This window comes from Acipenser ruthenus, chromosome 4 (genome assembly GCF_902713425.1).
Source record: "Acipenser ruthenus chromosome 4, fAciRut3.2 maternal haplotype, whole genome shotgun sequence".
NCBI classification, from domain to species: Eukaryota; Metazoa; Chordata; class Actinopteri; order Acipenseriformes; family Acipenseridae; genus Acipenser; species Acipenser ruthenus.
The window spans coordinates 48,243,354-48,262,415 of NC_081192.1; the positions used below are offsets into that span (position 1 = coordinate 48,243,354).

The following is a 19,062-nucleotide window of genomic DNA, read 5'->3' on the forward strand; positions in this document are numbered from 1 at the left end:
TTCTTTGAAAGCTTCATTTTTTCATCTGTGAACATAGAGCTGATGTGACTTGCCAAAAAGCTCCAGTTTTGACTCATCTGTCCAAAGGACATTCTCCCAGAAGGATTGTGGCTTGTCAATATGCATTTTAGCAAATTCCAGTCTGGCTTTTTTATGTTTTTCTTTCAAAAGTGGAGTCCTCCTGGGTCTTCTTCCATGGAGCCCACTTTCGCTCAAAAAGCGATAGATGGTGCGATCAGAAACTGACGTACCTTCACCTTGGAGTTCAGCTTGTATCTCTTTGGCAGTTATCCTTGGTTCTTTTTCTACCATTCGCACTATCCTTCTGTTCACTCTGGGGTTGATTTTCCTCTTGCGGTCGCGCCCAGGGAGGTTGGCTACAGTTCCATGGACCTTAAACTTCTTAATAATATTTGCAACTGTTGTCACAGGAACATCAAGCTGCTTGGGGATGGTCTTGTAGCCTTTACCTTTACCATGCTTGTCTATTATTTTCTTTCTGATCCCCTCAGACAACTCTCTCCTTTGCTTTCTCTGGTCCATGTTCAGTGTGGTGCACACAATGATACCAAACAGCACAGTGAATACTTTTCTCCATTTAAATAGGCTGAATGACTGATTACAAGATTGGAGACATGTGTGATACTAATTAAAGAAACGAATTAGTTTGAAATATCACTATAATCCAATTATTTATTATCTTTCCTAAGGGGTACCAACAAATGTGTCCAGGCCATTTTAGAATATCTTTGTAGAATAAGCAATAATTAATCTCTTTTCACAGCTTCTTTGCTTTATTCTATGACATACAAAAAGCATGCAAGTATACATGATAAAATAGCTTTTAATTTCATCACTTTTCAGGAGGAATGAAGCATTATTTCAATGAGCTGTAAGGGTACCAACAAATTTGAGCACGTCTGTATAATATGCTGACCTTGTCTGTCATGGTATAAGAGTGTCTTCCTTGAACACTTTCGGTGGGAAAGAGGAGCGCAAAAGGAATTTGATCCCAAAGTTCAAATGAGAAGACATTTTTATACCATAAGTGACAGGGTCAGCTGTACATTTGAACTTTTTTATAAAACAAAGAGCACAATACACAGTTAATGTCGTTTTCTGTGTTATTTGAATTTTTGTAAGTTGGTAGTTTGTGCACGAAACAACACATATAGCCAAATAAGATCATCTGGCATTTTGATTTGCGGAGAGTGGCTTCATGATTTAATATAAAGTATGGTGTACAGAAGTCTTTTTCCATGGTCTTGGAATTAATCATGATGCTTTTGAATAGCCTACATGCAGTGTTGTAACCATTGCTGACATTCTACCGAGGTCAAACTTAGGTTTCAAGCTCTAGCTGGCAGTATTTATATGACTGCTTGGTATTTACTATTCAGCCTCCAAATCTATGTTACACGGCAAACCAACAGAGAGAATTAAGGAGTCTTTTAACTTTACCAGAATTTTTACATGCTTGACAGTGTAGTATGAATTGTGTTTTAGTAATGTCCCTGTTCTCTGTTTTAGGTTTGCCTATTACTACTCAGGACTGGGGGCAGCAGTCCTCCTTGCTGCCTACATACAGATTTCCTTTTGGACCCTGGCTGCAGGCAGGCAGATAAAGAAGCTGAGAAAAAAGTTCTTCCACGCAGTTGTGCGACAAGAAATAGGATGGTTTGATGTGAATGAAGTAGGAGAGTTGAACACACGTCTGACAGAGTAAGTGCAGTCATTTTTAGTTACCTCATTGGTACTTGTAGGAAGCTTGAGAAAGGCAGTACAAATATAAGCTCTTTTAATGTTTAATAACATTCATAGAGCCATTAATCAAACTACCAAACACAGGAGAACATTCTCAGAACACATATCTGTATTACTAAACGATTCAAACACATGTTTTAACATTCTATAAACCTTTCATTTAAGAATATATATATATAATCTGTGTGTGTGTGTGTATGTATGGGGGGGGGGGGTTGTATTTTTTGATGGAAGCCCTTCTTAATTTATAATATTTATGTCTGCAGTTCTTTACTTTTTAAAGTCGTGGATAAAAGTTGAATTTAGCTATTTGGAAATAGTTGTATGTATCATGTGATATATTAGAGACAAAGCAACATTTGTGTGATAGCAAACACAACTTTCATATCTTGTGGCTGCTGCACTACCAACAGTGGGAAACTTTAGAAACTGATTTTGTCACCTACTGTACACAGTGTTGTGTTTTTTTTGTTAAGAGTAAGCTGTATTATGTACTTATATAATGCAGTGTCTACTTTAACTGACACCGACCTTATCCTCTTTGATTTTTTAAATCTGTTTCTTCCCAGTGACATTTCCAAGATAAATGAAGGAATTGGTGATAAAATTGCCTTGCTTATCCAGTCAGTGGCTACCTTCTTAGCTGGATTCATTGTAGGTTTTATAGAAGGATGGAAGCTGACTTTAGTTATTCTGGCAATCAGTCCAGTCCTGGGAGTGGCAGCTGCTCTCTTCTCCAAGGTGGGTAACATAAACAATACCCTGTGTTATTTATTTACTTAACAGCAAACAAAATCATGGCTTCTAACATCAGATATACATTGATGTGGCAACAAAATGTGAACAATAGTTTTTGTTAAAAATTGCTCAAGTTCATTTGTTAATGAGGCCACTCTTGTAACGTTCTCCTGAAACAAGCTGACGTCAGGCGCTTTAAGAGTGTATAAAAACATGGTATAAAATGGGTGGAATTGTGCCCTTTGCTAAGTAGGGCCCGGTGTGTCAAAATGAAACCAAAGGCTGCAGTTATGTGTTAGTCAGTACCATCTGAGATGCTTTAGTCTCAATCACCGGAATGCAATTGAATATTGAATTATAAATTGGAACCCCCTTTTTTAGAGTTGAGGAAAAACTCAAAATTAGTATTTATCAATAGTACCCTATGATTAAAAATATTGATGGAGATATACGATTTAAAAAAGAAATGCTTCCAGCCAGGTTAACATAAATGTCTGGTTTCCCAGATCTTGACTAGTTTTACTGGTAAAGAGCAAGCGACCTATGCAAAAGCCGGAGCAGTGGCTGAGGAGGTTCTGTCATCCATCAGGACTGTGGTGGCTTTTGGGGGACAAAAAAAAGAGACTGAAAGGTAAGATATTTTGAAGAGGTACTGCAGGACCAAACAGCAAAGCCTGTCTTTGTGGTTGCCTGAGCTAAGTGGTGACCAGTGTTTACATGCCAATTCGCTCAATTCCAATTTTAATCCCAATGGCATATTTAACCTTTGGACAGATATCACAAACATTTAGAAGATGCCAAGAACATTGGAATAAAGAAGGCTGTCTCTGCAAACATCTCAAAGGGCTTTGCCTTCTTTGTCATCTATGCGTCCTACGCGCTGGCTTTCTGGTATGGAAGCACACTTATTCTAGATGAAGGGTACACCATTGGAAAAGTACTAACGGTAAGTACCACATACTGGTAAAAAATACATAGCTCTTTCATGCTTTGAAAAATTATGATAGTCACCATTTAATGTTCCTGTTTTATTTTATATATATATATATATATATATATATATATATATATATATATATATATATATAGATAGATAGATAGATAGATAGATAGATAGATAGATATAAAAAAATATATATATATATATATATAAATGTATCAGACTTATTTTAAATATTATTGTGAGATTGTGCCAAAAGGACAAATTATTTTACCTACTACATGCCTTTGAACAAGCAGTTGTAGCTAGGAGGGCCTTTAAGATATTTTTTTCTAAGACAAGAAACTGAACTTGTAAATCATAAGCATATAGAGCGCATAAAGAGGTATTGTAAGCCTATTAAAAACCTTGTATTATATATATAGTATAACACAGGCAATTGAAAGGCAAGGATAGCACATATTTGGCATTGACTCAGTGAATCACACATAATGCAGATCTGTTTCTTTACAGATCTTTTTTGCAGTTATCATTGGAGCTTTTGCGGTTGGCCAAACATCTCCAAATATCCAATCATTTTCCAGTGCAAGAGGAGCAGCTCTTAAAATCTTTCACATCATTGACAGTGTATGTAAATCTTTCACATCATTGACAGTGTATGTAAATCTTTCACATCATTGACAGTGTATGTAAATCTTTCACATCATTGACAGTGTATGTAAATATTTCACATCATTGACAGTGTATGTAACTTGTTTTTTCGTTCCCTCAGAAGTTCTATTTTTGCTGTCTTTCTCCTTGTTCCCATTTTATTTGGTTTTGGTTCACAATAGTCATAGGAAACAACTTGTTTGAACATTAAGCTGTTTTGCATGGTGCTCCAGACACATGTTGGTTTTGGGGTTGATATTCCCCAAAAAGACAGGTATCCGTATGTGGCAATGTGCCCCGCCCCTGTGTGCATGTGTGTTATGTGTTGTATGTTGCGTGTGTTAATGTTGGTGTATAGAGATTGGTACACGGGATATAAACGGGTCTGTGTTTCACGTGTGATTTAAATTGTATATTTGTATTTAGGCACGGGATTGCACATCACTGCACGTGCATTTAAAGTATAATATGTGAGCACGGAGTTGCACAGAATTAATTCACGTGCTGGGATTCAAGTGAATAATTAATTAGTAATTGAATCCCAGCACAACAGTATATATAGATGCACATTTCTTTCACTCGGGGTTGGGTGTTCGAGAGTGGAGAACGGGTGAGAGAGGAGAACGTAAAATTAAGGAAAAATAATAAGTGTTTAGTACTCACCGTGTTTGTTTGTCTCCGTGCACCGTTTGTTAAGTGTTAGTTCGTTTTGTTTGTCTATTTATTTTGGCGTAAGTGCCGTGTCCTGTTTTGTGTTTGTGTTTGTTTGTTCACCCTTTTTATTTTCTGTTCTGTTTATTAAATGCTGAGCGAAACCATTCGCTCAGCTCCACCAAACCACACCTCTGTCGTTTTATTTCCTGCTTCTGGTCTGACGCCACCCACTCCGACCGTCTTTGTGACACCGTATTACAAAAAATTCTATTACGTTATAATTGACACCGACTCGTTAGAAGAGCAGACCCATTATTTGTCCTGATTTGTCCTGATATTTGTCGTACAGCAGTGCAGTTATTGTGCTGGTAGAGACTTCAACATCACCATAGTTATTCACTGCTTTTTTGTGGTACCGACATGAATATAAATGCACTTTTGCTGCGTTTACAGTGCCACCTTGGACCTAAGCCGACTCAGGTCCAACTGATTGTGGAGATTCTCATCACTTTTCACATAGCATTTACACTGCGATTGTGCCCTGAGCCGACTTAGGTCAGAATGCGCACGCATACCATCTAAATTACAATACGTGCTCGGTGACGGCATACAACCACTGATGGGATGATGCATTTTCCCCTCCCCAAACCACAAAGGTGTTTTTTTTTTAATAATTCTCACCGATATACTCAAATTACACTTTTTTTACTTTGACGTCCACCGGCGTCTGCACCTGTTTAAAAAAGCAAAAACGTCATTGTCAAAAGTTTACATAGCCCAATGTTTGGATATTTGGGGTGTGTACACTTTTGACGACAACTTCATAAAAAAACGTAGACATTTACAAATACTCCCCAATATAAACAGTTAATAAATTCAAATCTTCGGGACGCTTTTGTCTCAAGTCGTTCTTCTATTTTTCTGACGCTGCAATCGCACTGCAGCATCTTCCTGTTTAGATTCCGTGGGGGAGGAGCCGAGCGGCACTCACGTCGTGCGTGAGCCGTCCTAAAGTCGGGTGAGTTTACACTGCCTTTCAGACTGACATAAGCCAACACTGAGCCACGTCTTTAGTTGACAGTTGAGAGTCGGCTGTGTGCGTTTACACTGCAGAAAAAAAAACCTGAGACGGCTCAAAGCCGTCCTAAAAATGGCCAGTGTAAATGTACCATTTGTTGCTTGAAGTGTCTAGAAATGATTGGTTCTAGATTGGGTATTTGTGTACAGTTCCCGGTAGTGTCTGACTCTTCAAGCCCTTGACTTTCCACTCCTTTTAGGGTTCTCCTGGCACCTGTTCACTTGCAATGCATTCTTTTCCATTTACATACCTGATAAAACTCATTATTTGATTTCCATTAGTGAGTTAACTTTCATCATTCACAACCGTGAGGCTATGTCTGCTGTCCCAATGGATCTGATTAAGGGACCTCTCAGATTTCGGGTATCCATTGGAGACATTAGTTGAGTATTTTCTAAAGGTATTAATTCTATAGTAGTTCTTAATTTCATTGTCAAAAAAAGCCATTCACAATACTTTGTAATCATGGTGACATTCTTTTTCATGGTTCTGATACCTTATTAGCAGATCTATTGGCAGAGCTAAATGGAACTATATGCATGTGCAAACACACTGTGGATACGTTTCCATGATACATTACAGTGTCATTGTAGTTTCATATTCTGTTCAAGTAGCTACAGTACTGTTCTGTAAAATTGTTGATTTGTTCAAAGATGAACATGTTAATACATGTAGTTCTCCTCTGTGCTTACAGGAACCGAAAATTGATAGCTTTTCAGAGAGAGGATACAAGCCCGATCAAATCAATGGAAATATTGAATTCCGAAATGTCCACTTTACATACCCATCACGACCAGATTCTAAAGTATGTGCAATTAAACCCTTTCTGTTTACCCCATTTTTCCCCCCAGTCTATGTTCTTTAGCTTGGGCGATCAAGTTAAATGTACTTTATGTAATTAAGTTTGTGTAACTTTTTATTGATTCTTATATTCTTTTATAGCATGCAGCATTTGGTGCTATTGAAATAGATCTGTAGGCTGTAAAGTAATAATGTGCAGTAATCCTCTGTTCCGGAGATTTGGTATGTAAAGCTGTAATTAATGCAGACGTCATTTTGTTAATTTGCAGATATTACAAGGTGTGAACCTAAAGGTCAGCAGTGGCCAGACGATTGCACTGGTTGGTAGCAGTGGATGTGGGAAAAGCACAACAGTCCAGCTGCTTCAGAGATTTTATGATCCTGATGAAGGAACAGTAAGTATTTGAATTCATTACTATCTCCAGCCTTTCGGGCTCTAACCATTTTTCCAGTGGTTCACACAGTGGTTCACACAGTAGGTAAGAACAACAGCATTTTACCAGAGACATATTTATTTATACTTGTATGAACCATTCAGAAACAAGAAGACACAGTTTGGCCCAACATACAGTAATTCCTGTATGTAAACACATTGTTCTTGGTTACAGCCATTTTTATAATGTTTTTTTTTTTTACAGATGCAGTATTTGGGGATTTTCCAAGGAACCTACTGGGATATTCTCAGTTTCCACAGTTTGCGAACCTCTGTTTTAGCATAACCTGAGTGAATCATCCTTATAATTCCAAGCTGTTCTGTTGGTTTACAGATTACAATTGATGGAAATGACATTCGATCCTTGAATGTAAAATGCCTCAGGGAATACATCGGAGTGGTGAGCCAGGAGCCTGTTCTTTTTGCCACCTCTATTTTAGAAAATATCCGCTATGGGAGGGAGGATGTGTCCCAAGCTGAGCTTGAAGCTGCCACGAAGGAAGCAAATGCATACGATTTCATCATGAAACTACCCAAAGTAAGATCATAGAACACCTCTCCCTTGTAATAATCTGTTCTCTTATATTGAATTACTATTAATATTACATTTATAGATAAAGATAAGTACATAATACATAAATAGACAATGAAGCCGCACAGAGTAAATATAGTTGATGAAGAAAAGTGTATTTTTAATTTGATCAACTGTACACACTAGGGGTGTTCTTGGTTATTTCATTAACAAAAACAATGCCTGTATCTCTTTCCATACTGTTAACTTTGAAGAAATTTGAAACCTTGGTTGGCAACAGAGGCACACAACTTAGCGGAGGTCAGAAACAAAGAATCGCCATTGCTCGAGCTCTGGTCCGAAACCCCAAGATTCTCCTGCTGGATGAAGCAACTTCAGCACTGGATACTGAGAACGAGGCGATTGTGCAGATGGCACTGGACAAGGTAACGCACTACGCAGAGAAGGCTTCTCCGAAAGACATTTCTTACTGCAGGTTTAGGTTTGGTTGCTAGAAATCCAGTATTATTGTTATCTCTTCCTGGATAGCTTTAGAGTTGAAGTTTCAATAATGGTATTGTCTTGGATAATGTGTATTCAAGCAAGTTTGGTTTCAGTGTATGTGCTAATTAAAAAATGATTAAAAAAGGCAAACTCACAACATTGTGCTGTCTTTCTCATAGCCAACCCCCCCTGCCTGCTTTCATCTCATATTCAGTGTCACCAAACAGTGCTTTTAAAACCAGACCCTGGTGGCACAACATGGGCCTTCCAAACCTCTGGCCCCCTAACATTTCAGCAGAGCCCAGTTGCATCTGGCCAGCGACTTCCGTTATCAAGCAGTTCACAAACAACAACATTGTCTTTTTTATGCTGTCTGTTTGGTTTTGCAGGTGAGAAAAGGCCGGACCACTATAGTAGTGGCCCATCGCCTGTCTACAATTCGCAATGCAGACATTATTGTTGGCTTTGAGAATGGAGTGGTCACAGACCAAGGCACGCATAGCGAGCTAATGAGCAGAAATGGGGTTTACCAGACCCTTGTCACTATGCAGGTATGTTTCCATGTTCAAGCAGTTAAACCTGTATTATGGAAGGTTAAGGGGGCAGTTGGATAGACAGATGTATACTGTACATGCATTGACAGCTACAATGTTGTAACTAGAAAGCCTTAAGCTCTCATACTGCACCTAAAACCATATGTTTCAAAGATATGTCACTAAATCAACAAATCACTTAACGCTGCAAAATTGCGTGAGAGGATCTTTGTTTGCTTCTTTGTTGCATCTTCTTTGCATGTCTCAATGAATACATTTATATCTAGACATACACAAGCAAAGACAAAGGGCTGGATGCTGCAGAGGAGGTTGTGGTAGATGAGAAGAGCCGTTCCCTGGTATCATTAACTGAATCGACATTGTTCAGAAGAAGTTCAAGCCGGCTGAGTGGAAAAACAACAGAGAAGGATCTGGAAAACAAAGCTGATGATGAGACAAATGAGAATGTACATTTTTTTGTTTAATTCAGTATCTTACTTTTACTGTACAGTACCTTGCATTTTATTATCCCCATCTGGATACAGTTTAAAGTAACAAGTATTTGGGTGTGTGGAAATACCAGAGTATGGGCTGTGGATTACATGTAAAAATAATAAAAATGAAAAATTGCTGTATCATACACAGTTCTGTCTAAACAGATAAACTATGTTCAGAATTGAGCATTTCATGAAATCTTCTGCTATCATCTAGGATGAAAAGGTGCCGCAGGTATCTTTTTTCAGTGTCCTCAAACTCAACAGGACTGAGTGGCCCTATCTGGCTTTAGGAACCTTTTGTGCCCTTGTGAATGGAGGTATCCAGCCTGCTTTTGCCATTATCTTTTCCAAAGTCATAGGGGTAAGTTCAACTAGCATTTCAATTATACTGAAGACAAAATTAATAACAGAAAATGAATTTAATTATGAAAAGTTCAAATATATAACATAGGCTGGATTGGATATGTTCAAATGTTGATCTTTGTTTTGAGTTCGCTAACCCCAGTATGAGAACAACTCCGTGTTTATCAGGGTCCATTTCTAAAACAATGAAATCTGTTTAAGGGTAAATTGCCAAATGTTGGTGTGAACTTTATGTTTTGTTTTGCAGGTTTTTGCTGAAACAGACAGAGAAGTGTTGCGATACAAAGCCACAATGTTCTCCTTATTCTTTTTAGCAATTGGCGGGGTTTCATTTTTTAGTTTATTCTTTCAGGTACATTTTCAGTATTTCATATTTAAAACTGTCATAAAAGTTTTGTGAATAGGGTCAGTAGAATGTGTTCTTGCCCTCAATTCTCTTTCCTTGGGAGACTTTGTCTATCCTCTTTATTGCTGATATTCCTCTTGAGGTACAGCACAACCAGTTAGAAGACACATTGCAAATTCAATTCAAATGTATTTATTTAACCAGGATAGAACCCTTGAGATATACATTTCATTTCAAGGGGGTCTTGTCAAGAGAAGGTGGCACAAAATAACATTATAAAATACATGGCAGAAAGAGACAAATCAGTCAAACAGGACATAAACTGTTAAAATATCATAAAAACGTAATACAAAATAAAAGCAGAAAAAAGTAAACAATTCCAGTGTACATGATTCTGGTCTTTGTATTTACAGGATTTGCAACACTGGTTAGCTTTGAAATAAACATTTATGAGTGATTTAAAAAGGTATTGTGAAGATATGTTGACGACATTTTTTTATATCAGTAGCAGAGCTAGATGTAAAGATTTAATTCTGCATGTTTCTAGTTATTTGGAATTTGGCTAGTTGGTAAAGAAGCATTAAACATACTTGTTAAGGGGAATTTAAGAATGTCAATTCCATATTTTAACATAATAATAATACAGCAGTGATATTCAGGACCTGCAGTTGAACTATTAATAGACATCAGTTGCGTTTTTACTTCATTGGGAGAAAACGGCGTAAAAGAGAATTCGCTTATTGCAGTTTGTTTTACCTGTCGGAGTCCGAACTACAGGTGGTAAAGTACTTTCAGGGATCAGTTGTTCAAAAGAAGGACTGTCTTGAATAAAATGTTGATTAAAAAGGTTTTTACTTTTGTCCTTGTCCTTATAATAAATTATTTTATAAAATGTTTCTGATCTCCTTGAAGATTTTCTGAGAATTTTGTAAATTCTCAGCAGTAAGATGTAGATAATTAGGTGCTTTAGATTTACAAAATGTATATTCTATACTGAAGTTTTCTATATTCAGTCCAGTCAGTTGAATAAGAGGATAACTTAGCTTTATCCCATGCGTCTCTAAGTTTACACAGAGCTGCAATATCAGGATTAAACCAGGGGAGAGATGAGCCCTTTATTCTGATATATTTCAGAGGAGTTAGTGTGTCACAGACAGCAATAAAATGATGTACAAAATTAGGACCACAAATCATCAACTGTAGGAATCAGATCCAGGTGAACCCAACCAACCTCTAAAAGGTCAGACAGGAATGCCTGACTGTGGACATTTAAAAAAAAATCTGTATCTTATAGTCCTTGGAGGTAGTTTTACTCTAGGTATCTTTCCTAATACTAAAACTATTACAATGGCATTCTTGGTAAAAAATAAATAAATAATACCAATTGTAGCAGATTCATTATTTTTAGTATAACGAGTGGGCTCATTTATTAACTAAGTTAAATTATGTTGGCTAATGACATTTCTTAAATTGTTAAATTACTTATAGAAGAATTGTTTGAACAAGAATTGTTTCAAGACAAGTATATATGAGCTTACTACAGCATTTGTAGTTCTGATTGAGAAGCACGCCTCAGACTGGAGTTAATGACATCGGTTGTTTCTCTAAGCCTCTCATAGCACTATGGCCTAGCTTTCATTTTAAGCATTACAACTGATAATACAAACTATTATCATCAAATGGAACTCCTAAAATAGTGTCCTGTTACTGTGTGTCTTGTTGTTTGGAATATTATTGTGAAAGTTTACAGCTTGCTGTATTAGTATTTCAAAGATTCCTGACAACATTGCAGATGATAGGTTTAGTATAGCTTATGTAGGTATAGTGTATGACAGCTGCCAAAACTTAAGCTAACTCTTGTGTTCTGTTAAATAGGGTTTTAGCTTTGGAAAATCCGGAGAAATTCTTACAATGAGACTTCGATTCAGGGCATTTAAAGCTATGCTGCGACAGGTAAGGCTGTTTTTATTACTGTCTTGTGGCTCAATGGATTGTAAGCGGAGCACAGTTGGTTCAGTCGGCCAGATAACCGGTCTGTTCTTTATTGATGTGTGGTTGAAACACTGGGACTAGAATAGTCCTCAAGGCTAACCTCTTCAGTATTTAAGTGTTTTTTGATAAATGGATTCCCTTTGCAGCAAACACAAGTAGACTAAATGAGGAAACAAAATATATGAAAAGAATTGAGCTATAAAAGCAAGTTTTATACACAGTAAACAAAGGGGAACAACAGTAAGTGGTGAGGATGCTGTACAAGGTAAAGGGTGCTCTGCGAGGCTTGTAAATAATGAAGCAGCCTTGAGGAGATGAAGGAACACCTCAGTAAGAGCCAGGGTTCTGATTTATAAATGTCATATTTAAAATATTATTCATACCTTCACTCTTATAGGACCTTGGCTGGTTTGATGACCCTAGGAACAGCACCGGGGCCTTGACAACGAGACTTGCAACTGATGCGGCTCAAGTGCAAGGAGTGGGTGTTTCTGGGTCACTTTTTATCCATCTGGATTATTACTGTGTTGATTCACTTAATTAATTACCAATTGCAATAACTACTCGAAATACTGGAGAGTTTGATCATGCTTTACTGGAGGTATGGTTCAGAGCCAGTTACTATCCTTGCATCTCAATAAGCACCATGGCTATACAGTGCCTTGCATAAGTATTCACCCCCCTTGGACTTTTCCACATTTTGTAGTGTTACAACCTGGAATTAAAATGGATTTAATTAGGATTTTTTGTCACTGATCTACACAAAATAGTCCATAATGTCGAAGTGGGGAAAAAAATCGACATATTTTTCAAAATTATTTACAAATAAAAAACTGAAAAGTCTTGATTGCATAAGTATTCACCCCCTTTGCTGTGACACCCCTAAATAAGCTCTGGTGCAACCAATTGCCTTCAGAAGTCACATAATTAGTTGAATGGAGTCCACCTGTGTGCAATTAAAGTGTCACATGATCTCAGATTAAATACACCTGTTTCTGGAAGGCCCCAGAGTTTGTTAGAGAGCATATCTAAACAAACAGCATCATGAAGACTAAGGAGCTATCAAAACAAGTCCGGGATAAAGTTCTGGAGAAGCACCAATCAGGGTTGGGTTATAAAAAAATATCCCAAACTTTGAACATCCCCCGGAGCACCGTTAAGTCCATTATTAAAAAATGGAAAGAATATGGCACAACCGTGACTCTGCCTAGAGAAGGCTGTCCACCAAAACTCAGTGACCAGGTAAGGAGCGCATTAGTCAGAGAAACAACCAAGAGGCCAATGGTAACTCTGAAGATGGGTTAATAATAATAATAAAAGAGTGCCATTGAATGCCATTATGGGAGAAAGCCATTGCTGAAAAAAAAAACATATCAAATCCTGTTTGGATTTTGCCAAAATGCATGTGGGAGACACAGCAAACATGTGGAAAAAGGTTCTCTGGTCTAATGAGACCAAAATTGAACTTTTTGGCCTTGGCACAAAACGCTATGTGTGGCACAAAACCAACACTGCTCATCACCCTGAGAACACCATCCCCACGGTGAAGCATGGTGGTGGCATCATCATGTTATGGGGATGCTTTTCATCAGCAGGGACTGGGAAACTGGTCAGGATTGAGGGCAAGATGGATGGAGCCAAATACAGGGAAATTCTAGAGGAAAACCTGTTTCAGTCTGCAAGAGACCTGGGACTGGGTCCAGCAGGACAATGACCCTAAACACACAGCCTAAGCTACACTGGAGTGGTTTAAAAACAAGAACCTGAATGTCTTAGAATGGCCCAGTCAAAGCCCAGACCTCAATCCGATTGAGTATCTGTGGCAAGACTTGAAAATTGCTGTTCACCAATGGTCTCCATCCAACTTGACAGAGCTTGAGCAATTTTGCCAAGAAGAATGGGCAAAAATTGCAGGATCCAGATGTGCAAAGCTGGTAGAGACTCACAGCTGTAATTGCTGCCAAAGGTGCTTCTACCAAGTATTGACTCAGGGGGGTGAATACTTATGCAACCAACAAATGTTTTTTTTTGTTTAATTAACTTTTGTGTTACAATAAAAAATATTTTGCACCTTCAAAGTGTTAAGTATGTTGTGTAAATCAAATGGTAAAAATTCCAATTAAATCCATTTTAATTCCAGGTCGTAATACTATAAAATGTGGAAAAGTCCAATGGGGTGAATACTTATGCAAGGCACTGTATTGTAGAATAATTCATTATTTGGCGTTCAGGAAAACACCACAGTTGGGATGTTGAAAAATATTTTCTGTAGAGTTTTCCGGGAACTGAGGTGCCCCCTACCACTGAACAAAATGACAACAGGAACAAACCACCAATGACAACTAATGTACAGGGATTGCCCGTGAAATCAATGTTCTTATTGAGGTGCTGAAAACTAGTTTGGAATGGGAGTAGCTCTTGCTAGAAGGTTATTGCTGGAGACAGACAATGAAAACGCCACGTGCAGGCAGGACAGTTACTACTACCAGCCATATTTAGAAAGCCCTTGAGTGCATGTGTCTCCAGAAAGTACACTTAAGTGAGCACTAACACTCAAGGTTTGTTTCTGAATAAGAATAAGGTTACATCTTGTAAAAACAACTCTTATAATGTAAGGATTAACTGCACTGTCCAGTACTTGCGAGTAAAAATAAGTTACATATTTTTGCCTTAATGCTGTATTTTGTCATTTTTAAAACATAAATGAAATGCTTTTGTAATGAATAATATTCATCTATGCAGGCTACCGGGTCCAGGCTCGCTACCTTTGCTCAGAACACTGCCAACCTTGGGACAGCCATGATCATTTCACTCTTCTATGGCTGGCAGCTTGCTCTCCTCATTCTGGCGATTGTACCAGTGCTGTCCGTTGCAGGGGTAATGCAAATAAAAATTCTGTCGGGGCATGCTGAGAAGGATAAAAAGGAACTGGAAGTTGCTGGAAAAGTAGGTTTGCTGTTGTACTGTTTTTGTGAAGTAAGCAATTCTAGAAAGATGACAGAGGACCCGTGTTTTTGGGTGTGTTGTGCCTTTCTGTGCTTGACGGACAATGTGCAGCTATGTCCTGGATCTATATTCTGTGATCAAATCTTGAAAATGGATCTCTTCAGGTGGAGACACCAGTCTGTACCCACATATGTTACACTTTTTAGCTGTACATATATTTAAAGAACTTCACAGCGTATGTTAAAGTATTTGAGTATTATGAAAACTATTCAAGACATGTATATTGTTTAATCGTAATTGTTGAATTATTTCATACAGATTGCTACAGAAACCGTGGAGAACATTCGAACCGTTGTTTCATTGACAAGAGAAAGAAAGTTTGAATCTATCTATGAGGAAAACTTGGAGGTCCCTTACAGGTAAAAATTGTGCAATTGTATTCAGCTAGTTTTCTGTATTTGTAGGAATCACAGCAGACAGCACCAGTGTTTATCTGGATCTGACAAGATAACGAAGAAAACTAAAGTAGCAGATAAACCGAAACATGTTCCAATCTAGCCTATTCTAGTTTTTAAAAGCCATATATTGATTTGAACCAATCCTCATATCATAATTCTATGAAATCTGGCAATTTTTATTTGTTTGTTCTAAAGTTTAAAATTCAATGGAAATCTCAGTTTGGGATGTAGGTATCCTAATATTATAAAAGTTGTTGTGGCAGTGTGCCCCACCCCTGTGCGTATCTTTGTGCTTCATGTTGTCTGTTATATGTGGATATAGTGGTGCACGGGATATAAACGGGTCTGTGTAGCACGAGTGATTTAAAATATATAGTTGTATTTAGGCACAGGGGTTGCACAATCACTTCACGTGCAGATAATGTATGTAATAGTATGTGAGCACGGGGATTGCACAAATTTGTTCACGTGCTGGGGTTCAAGTGAATAATTAATTAGTAATTGAATCCCGGCACAACTATATATATATATATATAGATACACAAGTCACTCACTCTGGGTTATGTGTTATGTGTGAGTGGAGAACGGGAGAGAAGAGAGAAAATAATATATAAATCAAATAATAATTGCTATCCGTGCTGACCCAGATCAGCACGATACTTGTGTGTCTAGTGTTCACCCCGTTTGTTAGTGTCTGTCTGTTTTGGCCAAAGTACCGTTTTGTTTTGTCTCCAGTGTTTGTTCAAAACCTTTTATTTGATTTATGTTAAAAAAAACACTGAGCGTCGCAGCGTCTCAGTTTTGCCCGCAGTTGCTATGTGTCTTGCATTCATTTCCTGGTCTGACGTCACCTCTACAGCCAGCCTGTTCACAGTTGTGTATTGGGTGTCTCCTGCAGCTGAGGATGAAATGTGAAGGGGATATAGTTCTTACGTTTGTCACACTTCACACTTTTTTCCATATATCTGGAGAACTGCAATAACACTATGTAACACAATTTTTGTTCCTGGGTAGTAAGTGTTATTTCCTAATTGCTTATGCCTCAAAAGTATAGAAAATGGCTATTATTCCCCACAAACTTTGCTTTTGTGACCAGGACAGTGATATTTTGAAATTGACCTATTTCCAATGAGAAAACAGGCGAATTTGTGTCTTTTCGTTCACATAAAGTCAGAAAAAAACAACATATGAATCCAAATTAACATGTATTTATACTAAAGTAATACAAAAATGACTACAAAAGATTTAGAAGTGAATCGTTTTTCGAGATTTACGATTATACTGTAAATCACTTTCACGAATCAGCCCCCAAATGTAGTCTCCCATCATGTTCTCGTTATACTGTCCTTCATTCACAGCTCATCCAGGAGCCTCAAAGCCGTGCTGCTCCATAATGGTAACAAGTACCTGTCTCTTCCCCTGGCTCACTCGGTGCACCTCAAAGAGGATTACAACAGCATCAAGACCTTGCTGGACGCCTTGAAGTATGATGAGTACGGCTGGGACCCCCGGAAGGTGCTGATGCCACCACTGCACATCAAATTGGGCCTTATGAAACAATTTGTCAGAGCTCTAGATAAGGAGTCGGCAGCCTTCAAGTACCTTCAAGACTTCTTCCCTAAGCTGTCTGAGGCAAAGGTCAAAGCCGGTGTCTTCGTCGGACCACAGATAAAGAAGATCCTGGAGTGCAATGAATTCCCGAAGAAGCTCACTAGTAAGGAGAAAGCGGCTTGGAACAGCTTTGTCGCAGTGGTTCGGGGCTTCCTGGGCAATCACAAGGCCGAAAACTATGTGGAGCTGGTTGAGACTCTGGTGAAGAACTACGGCACAACGGGCTGTAGGATGTCCCTCAAAGTCCATATCCTTGATGCTCATCTTGATAAATTCAAGGAGAACATGGGAGCGTACTCGGAGGAGCAAGGCGAGCGCTTGCACCAGGATATACTGGACTTTGAACGCCGCTACCAAGGACAGTATAACGAGAACATGATGGGAGACTACATTTGGGGGCTGATTCGTGAAAGTGATTTACAGTATAATCGTAAATCTCGAAAAACTACTCTCAAATCTTTTGTAGTCATTTTTGTATTACTTTAGTATAAATACATGTTAATTTGGATTCATATGTTTTTTTCTGACTTTATGTGAACGAAAAGACACAAATTCTCCCGTTTTCTCATTGGAAATAGGTAAATTTCAAAATATCACTGTCCTGGTCACAAAAGCAAAGTTTGTGGGGAATAATAGCCATTTTCTATACTTTTGAGGCATAAGCAATTAGGAAATAACACTTACTACCCAGGAACCAAAAAAAAATAAAAAATTTGTTACACGGTGTAATTATTGCATATTTGGAGAATCACATATCAAATCTTGATTAAACATTTCATTGCTATTTCTCATTCTGTACTATTCTGTTGATAAATATCATCCTACTGATTTAAGCTCTAATTTGGAATTCACAGCAGTGGCGTAGGATGTTTATTACTGACATACTTATAAGAGATGTCATCATGTGCAGTTTGGGAGAGAGAAATGCAAATGGAAGATGAGTGATTCTGGCTGAGGGAAGGAATGAGGAAAAAACTATATGTTACGGATGTAACCCTGGTTCCCTAAAAGAGAAGACAACCAACAAAAATACTTTTGGGATATGCCTACCACAGGTCAGGTATTTACTGAGCATTTTATGTCAAAGCTGCCGATAGGCCCCTCTGGGGGTGACGTCCTCGGTCCCGCCTCTGCGGAGATTATGTTCTCTTTGCATCGAACAAGTGAATGCGAGTGATGTGACCTCGCAAGGTTTGTTGGTCGTCTTCTCATTCAGGGAATCGTTCCCTTTCAATTCGAAGATGAAAAACAACCATACTTTTGGGAAAGTATATCAGAGCTGTTGCGAGGGAGCATGAGTTGACTGCAGATGAGGGACGTCTCGCTACCACCAAACTAATCTTTGTGATGTGAGCATGCAACCTCAGGGACCCTTGTGCCTAATGAAAGCATGATGGATCTACCACATTGAGTCGGTAGAACTTGGTGAATGTATGTGGAGTAGCCCAGCTAGCCGCAGTACAGATATCAGTCAATGAGGCACCTCTAAAGAGGGCCTGTGACGTAGCCACTCCTCTGGTAGAGTGTGCGGCCACCCTCCAAGGTGGGGGTTGGCCGGTATTAGTATATGCAGTCGAAACTGTGTCCACAATGCAGTGGGACAGTCGCTGCTTCGAGAGGGCTCCCTCCGCAGTGGTGGAAGGAGAACCAGAGGGGGGCAGTGAGTCATCTCTGCCGTGGCAAAGAGATCGACTCAGGCCCTCTCGAACCGTTCCAAAATGCGCTGTACCACCTGAGGGTGGAGTCGCCATTCTGGTGGGTGAGGACCTTCCCTGGAGAGGAGGTCCACCGCCTAATTCACCACTTCCGGGAAATGAACAGCCCGGAGGGATAGCAAATGACTCGTTGCCCAGGTCAATAGTCAAAAGGCTATGCGGTGCAAGCCCGTGGACCGAAGTCCTCCCTGGTGGTTGACATAAGGTACTACTGACATGTTGTCGGTGCGGACAAGGACATGTCTCCTCTGGAGCACTGGGAGGAAGTGCTGGAGAGTGAGGTGAACTGCTTGCAGTTCCAGTGCATTTATGTGCAGTGTTGTCCAGCGACCCAACCAGGACCTGCGGACTCCTCTGCCTGCCCAGACTGCACCCCAATCCAAGTTGGATGCATCTGTTATCACCACCTGACGGCTGTGGATGACTCCCATCCTTACACCTTCACGCAGGTGAGAGGCTTGTCTCCACCAGCATAGGGCTTCCCAGCATACGCGAGACACGGTCAGCCTACGGTGCATGTCGCACTT

General features: G+C 39.0%; 1 protein-coding gene across 2 annotated transcripts in view; it reads left to right on the top strand.

Moving 5' to 3' along the window:
* Window positions 1–19,062, top strand: part of LOC117400291 (ATP-dependent translocase ABCB1-like) — a 49,392-nt gene that overhangs the window by 18,046 nt on the left and 12,284 nt on the right. For both annotated transcript variants that reach the window (XM_059022474.1, XM_059022475.1), the window contains exons 6-22: window positions 1,531–1,722; window positions 2,334–2,505; window positions 3,009–3,133; window positions 3,277–3,448; window positions 3,956–4,069; window positions 6,520–6,630; window positions 6,896–7,021; window positions 7,394–7,597; window positions 7,846–8,016; window positions 8,464–8,625; window positions 8,895–9,074; window positions 9,319–9,465; window positions 9,715–9,819; window positions 11,689–11,766; window positions 12,203–12,286; window positions 14,548–14,751; window positions 15,070–15,170. In XM_059022474.1, coding sequence (XP_058878457.1) covers window positions 1,531–1,722; window positions 2,334–2,505; window positions 3,009–3,133; window positions 3,277–3,448; window positions 3,956–4,069; window positions 6,520–6,630; window positions 6,896–7,021; window positions 7,394–7,597; window positions 7,846–8,016; window positions 8,464–8,625; window positions 8,895–9,074; window positions 9,319–9,465; window positions 9,715–9,819; window positions 11,689–11,766; window positions 12,203–12,286; window positions 14,548–14,751; window positions 15,070–15,170 — 2,448 coding nt within the window. The remainder of the gene's footprint in view (window positions 1–1,530; window positions 1,723–2,333; window positions 2,506–3,008; window positions 3,134–3,276; window positions 3,449–3,955; window positions 4,070–6,519; window positions 6,631–6,895; window positions 7,022–7,393; window positions 7,598–7,845; window positions 8,017–8,463; window positions 8,626–8,894; window positions 9,075–9,318; window positions 9,466–9,714; window positions 9,820–11,688; window positions 11,767–12,202; window positions 12,287–14,547; window positions 14,752–15,069; window positions 15,171–19,062) is intronic.